This window comes from Galeopterus variegatus, unplaced genomic scaffold (genome assembly GCF_000696425.1).
Source record: "Galeopterus variegatus unplaced genomic scaffold, G_variegatus-3.0.2 Scaffold6001, whole genome shotgun sequence".
Taxonomy (NCBI): Eukaryota; Metazoa; Chordata; class Mammalia; order Dermoptera; family Cynocephalidae; genus Galeopterus; species Galeopterus variegatus.
The window spans coordinates 131,703-140,737 of record NW_007732112.1 but is presented as its reverse complement, the minus strand read 5'-3'; the positions used below and the strand labels follow the sequence as shown (position 1 = coordinate 140,737).

General features: G+C 35.4%; 1 protein-coding gene across 1 annotated transcript in view; it reads left to right on the top strand.

The window, feature by feature from the left end:
- LOC103605705 (putative coiled-coil domain-containing protein 144C) overlaps window positions 1-9,035 on the top strand; it is a 49,394-nt gene that overhangs the window by 22,872 nt on the left and 17,487 nt on the right. Inside the window, 3 exon segments of the mRNA XM_008590333.1 lie at window positions 435-517; window positions 1,753-3,240; window positions 4,128-4,291. Of these exon segments, the coding sequence (XP_008588555.1) occupies window positions 435-517; window positions 1,753-3,240; window positions 4,128-4,291 (1,735 nt within the window).

Here is a 9,035-nt window from a genome sequence, read left to right as displayed (position 1 = left end):
ATATAAAAGGAACAGAATGTACACTGATAAAGTGTAAAAAGCAACAGTAATTTTTGAAAACATTAACAATGGACCAGAAAAGTTACATTGATGAGGCAGAGAATGGTGTACAGTATTATACATTTCTGCAGTATTTTTAAATTTTGCTTTGTTTCTGATGGTTCTGTTCACTTATGTTGGGTTGGTGAATTTGTGAATGAATCTTTGAGATGTTTATATGCCTTTCACCTGGTGACAGCTAGTGACTCCCCAAGTGGTTTGTTGATGACTTGGATGATTAGATGTATTTTTGAAAGAGGTAAATATTCAGCTAGATTAAGCTTCATTTCAACACTCAATTTGTAAAATACTCATAAATGTTGTTTTCCATCTCTTTTTACAGTGATATAGTTTATTTCAGTATTCTTTATAATTCTTTTTAACTAAATATATAGGTTTGTCAGCAGAACAAGACTTTAAAATGACAGCAGACAAAGAGCAAGAAAGGCTTGATGGAAGTGAAAGTAAGCATCCACAGGTGAGTAAAAATGTAAATTTAAATTTCTGGCTGAATTTTGTTTGCTTTGCTTTAATAATGTAGCATAGTCCAAATGAATTACCTTTGGGCTTGCCTTTTAGAATGACTAAATTGTAATTGATTATTTAATCTTTAATTTAAAAAACATTTTAATTACTTATAAAACTTTAAATATTCTTAGAGTCTATACTAACTTATAGCTAAATTTTATTCTTGAAGGTGAGGGAAAAATTTTTCTGAATATTGTTTGGCCTTCCATTTTTATAACCTCCTTACATGTTAAAGAAGGTAACATGAAATACTGAATTATATAATTAAGCAGTTGAAATTATAAACAATATAAATGTTATGGCCACTGACTTGGATTCATGTTGAGGAGCAGTCACCCCCAGTTGTTCAAAATTTGTATTTTCATATTGCCGATCACTAAAACAAAGATTAAAGATTTGTTCCTCCTTGTGGTTTCTAATTGACTTCAGTGTCTACATTTAGGGAGTGTATGGGGCCATAAAATCAACCCAACTGCTTGTTAAGAGAATCATACCTTCCAGAAAAGAAAGGTGTTAGGATATGTACAATAACTTTCTAACCCATTTCATTTCCATGGAGGAAATCAATAAATATTTCTAAAATATTTGTATCCACTGTCGTTAGTGGACATTAGACTGTTTTAGAATGGGACTTTAGTAGATAGTCTATATAGATGTATAACACTATCACAGTGTATAATTTGAATTTAAATTTAAGAATTTACTTTTCTTTCTAATTGGTGTGGATGTTGACCCCTCATTAAGTTGCTGTACTTTCCCGTTACTTATCTTTAGAGAGATTACTTAACTCCACTGTCTGGGCTCAATATTTCTGGTATAGTGATATAAAGTCTTTTTAAGGGAGGAACCTTTGTGGTATTAACAGTCATCTACTAATTCATTTTTGGTAGATTTAACACATAATGAATTAAGGTTAGTCGAAAGAAACAGTGACAAAACTGTTGACTCATGTTTTTCTCCTATTTTAGCCTAAGGCAAATTATTTTTCACATCTTAGTTACATGCAATGATTTATGGATAGCTAAACATAGATTAAGAAGTCTAGCCATTAAATAATTAGCTATTTTCTAATTTTTCTTTGTTCATCCTTGATTATTTAAGGATAAAGTTACTTTGAAAATGTGCACCCTTACAGAAAAGACATCTTTGAATCAAACCAAGCAAATTTATCTCCCACTTTTTCAGGTGCAAAAAATGTCTCAAGAACCAGAAATGAATAAGGATTGTAATAGAGAGGATGTATCTGTATATTCAGGACCTCCTTTCATGCAAAACTATGAGGAAATGTCAATTCAAGAAGAAAAATTAGAGTGGAAGAATAACTCAAAATTTATCACCGATGAGTTAAACCAGAGGTTTGGTGAAATGTGTGAAAAATACAAAATTACTGCTTGTCCTGAGGAAGAGCCACTACATGATAATTCTAAAGGAGGAGCCGATTTAAAGGAAATACCCTCTAATTTGACAAAAGATATAGTTGATTGTGTGGGAAGTAATGTACTTGGAATCTCTGTAGAACTCCAGGCACTTCCTGAACAAAAAGAAGACCCCAGTCTCAAAGATATCTTTCCATCTCATTCACACTCTGGGTCCACAGAATACACTTGCCAGTCATCTTCTAAGCTTTATTTAAATGAAAATAAATTAGATGGTGAAAACGATAACAAACTAGACACTGAGTATGTTTTTAACACAAATGAGGAGAATTTTTATAGTGATACAGAAAATAAAAAAGGAAGGAATCCAGAAGTGGTTACAGTTGAAGTAAAGGAACACCAAGAGTTTGATATGCAAATGACAGAAAATATGATCCAGAACACCAGTAATGGGAAATTAGACACTGGACATGTGCCGCAGTCTAGGGACCCAAAGAGCCTCGTTGAAGTAAAGGAACACCAAGAGTTTGATATGCAAATGACAGAAAATATGATCCAGAACACCAGTAATGGGAAATTAGACACTGGACATGTGCCGCAGTCTAGGGACCCAAAGAGCCTCGTTGAAGTAAAGGAACACCAAGAGTTTGATATGCAAATGACAGAAAATATGATCCAGAACACCAGTAATGGGAAATTAGACACTGGACATGTGCCGCAGTCTAGGGACCCAAAGAGCCTCGTTGAAGTAAAGGAACACCAAGAGTTTGATATGCAAATGACAGAAAATATGATCCAGAACACCAGTAATGGGAAATTAGACACTGGACATGTGCCGCAGTCTAGGGACCCAAAGAGCCTCGTTGAAGTAAAGGAACACCAAGAGTTTGATATGCAAATGACAGAAAATATGATCCAGAACACCAGTAATGGGAAATTAGACACTGGACATGTGCCCCAGTCTAGGGATCCAAAGAGCCTTTTTGATGTGTGGCTTACGCACTGGAAAAAAGTGAAGTCTGTGTTTCAAATAAAAAGACATAGTCCTTCTGCTGATACAGACCCTTACAAGAAAGAAAAAGAGACACAGGACATGTTCCAGAAGCCACTGCATGATAATTTCAAAAGCATGAAACCTGAATTAGAAAATGTGAATTCTTCTCCACCACATAGTGACAGAAGATCAAAATTATGTCTAAGTGAAGAATTGCAGCAAGATATGCAAAAGTTTAAGAGTGAGACAGGCAGGTCCCAAGTCGAGTTCCTGGCTTTGGATAAAGATCAAGTTCAAGAAGAGGTAGAGGTTGACTTGCTGTTACTCTTTGTTTTTTCTCTTTGTCACTTATCTGATTTATTCTGATTTTCTACTTATGAAAAACTCATGTGTATAACAGGGCTATCTAAATAAGTAATTGTGTCTAGAAATAGATTATTTCTGCTCACTTAACAATAGGAGTTCCAAAAAAGCCCCCAAACATTTTCATAGTCTTTGTTCCTTAGTCAACCTAAGTCTGTCAGTCTTCCAATTGGCATTTGAACTGGGAAGCTAATTTGGTCATATATCATGTGACCTTCTGAACCAGGATAAGCATGAAAAAGATTGCTGAAAGGGTGTAATATATTCTCGGTTTTTTTTTTTCTTTCTTTTATTGGCTTAAAGATAAAATGCATTTACTTAAAGCATAAAATGGGAATACAGTGGGAAGCAAGCAATGACTGAGAATGGATATATTAATGTATTTAACCTTGCGAGTTGCAGTGAATATACTCAGCCCGACTAATCTGTTTATTGTGCTTTCATGTATGAAAGTCATCTCAACATCTGGCTGTTTGATGTGAAATTCAGGTGGTAAAGAAAGAATAGGATACATGTGATGTCTTTGTCTTCTTATTTCTCTTTTGTGATAGTCAAACGGGTGAACACTTTAGATAGCAAAGAGTAGATGGGAATAAGAGCAGAAAATTAAGAAGGGCCTTTTCTGAAATTTGGAAAACCCTGAATGAAGCAGAATTTACAAAGATTTCAATGACCTGTAATGATAAAATTAAAGTAAGCACAAAAATATTGTATTCACTAAAATCATGACAATTAAACTTAATCAAGTGATAAAATTAATGAAAACAAAGTTCTTTTTATTGAATAAAGTAATAGTAATTATCTTTAGTAAGTAACTTTCATTAAAGGTTGATGAAGAAAAGAATCACAAAACTAATGAAATGAAAATATCAGAAAACCTGTATGATGGTGCTGCTGCTGCTGATGATGATAATGTATTAATTCAACACGGAAAGAATGGAAGAGCTGATAACCAGCAATTTCCCAGTGAGGACAATGAAGAGTATGATAGGTAAGCCTATGGCAATTATAAGGGTAGATCATTATTACTGTCTTATAAAACTAATTGTTTAAAAAAAAAATTTTTTTATTATACCTACATGTGGGGTACAAGGTTGATTTTCAGCAATTGTGTAGAATGTGTGGTGGTTAGATCAGTGTAGTTAGCTAATTCATCATTACAGTACGCAATTATTCTTTGTGTCCATTGACCAATATTTGAGCTAATATTGACCATGAACAAATTTTATACTTTTACTAGGGATATTAAACCTTGCCTGGTAATGAGAAAAATGCAAATTAAGAAGCAATGAGTTACCATTGTTTTTTCCATTCACAGTGATACATATTTTATGAAAAAACAACCAGCAAATGTGAGGAAAAAGACTTTTCATATAGTGTTGGTAAATGAAATTGGTAAATCCTTTTTGAAGGGTAGTTTAGTAGCATGTATCAAAATTTCAAATACAGTATATATCATCCTTTTATCCTAACAGCTTCACCTATGAGCCTAGATCCTACAGGAAAACACAACTTCTGTAAACACATACAGACACATGTTATGGACATTTATTATATATTTTATATAAAATGCAGTAGGTCTATATATGGAATATATATAGGATATATAATATATGTATGTTAAGGCTGTTTATTGTATCACTGTTATATCAAAAATTTGGTGATAGTCCAAATACCCATCAATAAGGAAATAGTTAAATTGTCATACCCGTAAAGTACTGCAGTATGCAACCATTGAAAAAAAATGAGGTTAGATCTATAGTATACTCATTATTCCACAATTAAAATATACTTAAAGCATTTAGTTTGGTGATGCATCTCAAGCAAATTTTGTTAGTATATTTGTAGTATCTGCTGAGTTGTAAAAGGAAGCTACATGTTTCAGTGGCCCTTTATAAACTTTTACCAACAAAATTGTTAGTTATTGGATTCTTGTTTTTTGTTCCCAATGCGTAAGTGTTCAGGTATTGGACACTCATATTAATCTGAATGTTGCCAAGGCACTGCACATGGGGTCCATAGTGGTAAAGAAAGAATAGGATACATGTGATGTCTTTCTATGTATTGGGTAAAACCTACTAAAACACATCAAAAGATATTTGATCTACTAAATGGGGGTTTGGCAGACTTTTTCTGTCAAGAGTCAGATAGTAAATATTTTAGGCTATGTGGACCATAAGGTCTCTGATTTTATAGTCTGTAATCTTTCATAGAGAATAAGTAAATAGACATGGATGTGTTCCAGTAAAACTTTATTTACCGTAACAGGCGGTGGGCTGACTTTGCTCTACAGACACTGTTAGGTCTCTGATTTTATAGTCTGTAATCTTTCATAGAGAATAAGTAAATAGACATGGACGTGTTCCAGTAAAACTTTATTTACCGTAACAGGCGGTGGGCTGACTTTGCTCTACAGACACTAATTTGCTGACCCTTGTGCCATAATGAAGGTGCTGCGAATGCAGTAGATCTCTTTAAAGATACCCTGCATGCCTGCCATTGTCCTTCCTTTTTGAAGATAATACATTTCTCTACACACCACACTATATGTTTCAACAACTGACCTCATACAATTTATAAAAACTCGATTTATGAAATATTTATTTTCTGCCTTTCTTCCCTTTTAGTCCTGTTATAGAATTCAGTATTATTTAATATGATTAATTACTTTGTGTATTTGACTAGTATTAAATATCCTAGAGTTAGATGATTTTCATTGAGCAAGCAATACTGCCCTTGAAGCTTTCTTTCTGTGGTCTTTCTTTGTAAGCATGAGTAATGTGGTAATCACCTTACATAATATACAACCAGGACATTTTCAAGGGGTCTTTTAGTTCTATAATTTTATGAATTGATTGTTTAACACCTTGGTTGGCTTTTTTTTTTTTTTTAGTGCCACGTGCACACAATCAAAAAAAAAAACTTCGAAGTGTTACAAACATACTACATAATCATTATGTAAGGAGCAAGAATACAGCTAAACAAGGAGAAAATTACATGTTCTGTGATCATGTCAGGTTGCTGTGATGTCCTTGAAAGAAATGTCTCTACTCACTGACTCACATTTTCCTTCCATTCACTCTTGAACTCACTCCAGTAATTTTCACTCACACCGCTCTTCCAAAATTGTTTTTCTCAAGGTTACCAGTGATTTTCACTTTAATAAATCTAGACATAATTTCTTAGATTTCATTTTACTTCAGCAATATTTGACCCAATGGAAAACTCTCTCCTCCAAAACGATTTCTTCCCTTGGCTTTGAGGATATCGGTGGCTCACCTGGTTTTCCCCCTAATTTTCCAGCCCATCCATCCTAGTCTGTTTGCTTGTGTCTCCTCGACTGCCACCTTTTACATAGGAGTTTCCCGGGGCTCATTCTTTGATCTTCTTTCTCATGACTTTTACTGTCTTGTATGTGCTATTGATTTCCAAATTTCTAATCCCAGATCTCTCTTCTTAATTCCAGACCTATATATCAGACTGCCTACCTGACGTCTCTCTTTCGTTAGCAATTGGGTATCAGAAACCTAACAGGTCCAAAACTGAGCTACTGACCCTCTTCTTCATATGTGCCGCTCAGGTAGTCCTTCTACTTGAGTTAATGGCAGTTCTTCCAGTTTCTCTGCAAAAACCTTGGTGTCATCCTTGACTCATCCTTCCCTCGTACCTCTCACATCTAATCTGTCAGCAAATCTACCTTCAAAATATCTCCAGAAGGCAGTCCCATCTTCCATGTGCAAGCCAGCATCATCTACTGTCTAGATGAGTGTAACAGACTTCTGACTGGTCGTCCTGTTTCTTTTTAAATCTTCTTCCCATCAATTCTTTATGTAGCAGACCCACTAAAATGTAAGTCAAATTTTGTCATTTGTCTGCTCAAACTCTTCTTATTGCCTCCTATTTCACCCAGAGTGCATGCCAGAATTTTCCTAATACCTACAGAGCAGTGCATGATCTGACCTCTGTTCTCTCTCTGGCTGAAGCTTCTCTTTTTCTGTCCCTTTCGCTCTGCTCCAGTCACACTAAATTTGTTACTACTGTTTAAACACCCCAGGCATACCACGGTACTGGGCAGTTCACTCTGCCTGGAATGCTTTTGCCTCACATCTCCTCCTGGCTTGCTCCTTCCATTCCTTCAGTTTTTTACTGAAAAGCCACTTTCTCAGCAAGACCTTTTCTGGCCTTTCTAAGATTTCCAGCATCCCTCCCCTACAACACATATAAATGTTCTTTCCCTGCTTCCGCTTTTCTCCCCTCACATACTGTGTGTCTCACCTCCCTGTGGCGTTCATGGTTATTGTGCACTCACTTCACTCAGGAGTAGCATTTTCCATTGTTACTTCTGTGTTCTCGGTGCCTAGAAAAAGGCCTCACTTAGAAGCAGCAGCTGCTCAATAAGAGTTTATTAAATTAGTGAATGGAGTTTACCCTGGGTCTGTTGTTTTGAACATTAGACTCGGTCTTACTTAAGAAAAAGTTTGATATGGGTCCATTCTGACTATTCTGTACCTAGCAATTACATGCATATTTTAGATTCCTTTGGTTCTTTCTAATAAGCTATATTCTCTATATTAATGTTTTTTCACTTCAGGTGAAAAGCCTGATATTGGGGTTACTCACTATTTATCCTTCTACTGGTATTTGTGATAGTTTTAGTTGTGATAAAATGGATCAAAGGAATTGACAACTTCATTTACTTTTAGGGTGGTAAATTAATGAACTTAATACATTCTTACCAAAGCATTATGAGACTTCAGTATCTGAAAGAAAAAGACAGAATTGGAATTTGTTGCTTTTTATAGTGAGACAGCTGTGGTGGTCAGGCACAGGCTTTTCTGACAGAGCAGCCTGCTGATCTTGTATGGGGTTTTGGGCAGAGTAGAGTAGAAGGACTGGCACTTACAGAGACATAAGTGGGTTGACATCATCTGTGCAATATGGTTATTCGAGTGACTGAGACTGTTGCTTGATTGGTTGGCACTGGGGGTCATGCCTATTATAGTGAGTTTGTCTCTGACTGGCTGTGTTACAGAAGGATGAGGCTGGTTGATGAGTGAGGCCAGTGGTCATTGATTGATTGGATAGATTTAAAACAGGTTCTGTTTGCCTATTTGTTACCATGACTGCAGGGCAGTTCTTTCTGTGGCAACTTTAACCAGTTTTTTGTTTAAAGTTGCCTTTTAAAACTATATTACAAAGCTACAATAACCCAAACAGCATGGTGCTGGCATAAAAATAGACACACGGATCAATGGAATAGAATAGAGAATCCAGAAATCAATCCATGCACCTACAGCCATCTGATCTTTGACAAAGGCAGCAAATCTACATACTGGGGAAGAGACTGCCTTTTCAACAGGTGGTGCTGGGAAAACTGGATACTCATATGTAGGAGAATGAAACTAGACCCGTACCTTTCACCAAAATCAACTCAAAATGGATTAAAGAATTAAATATACATCCTGAAACAATAAAACTCCTTAAAGAAAACATAGGGGAAACACTCCAGGAAGTAGGAGTGAGTACAGAATTCATTAATAGGATGCCCAAAACACAGGGAAATAAAGGTAAAATAAGCAAATGGCATTATGTCAAACTAAAAAGCTTCTGCACAGCAAAAGAAACAATTAACAGAGTAAAAAGACAACCAACAGAGTGGGAGAAAGTATTTGCAAAATATACATCTGACAAAGGATTAATATCCAGAATATATAAGGAACTCAAACAACTTTACA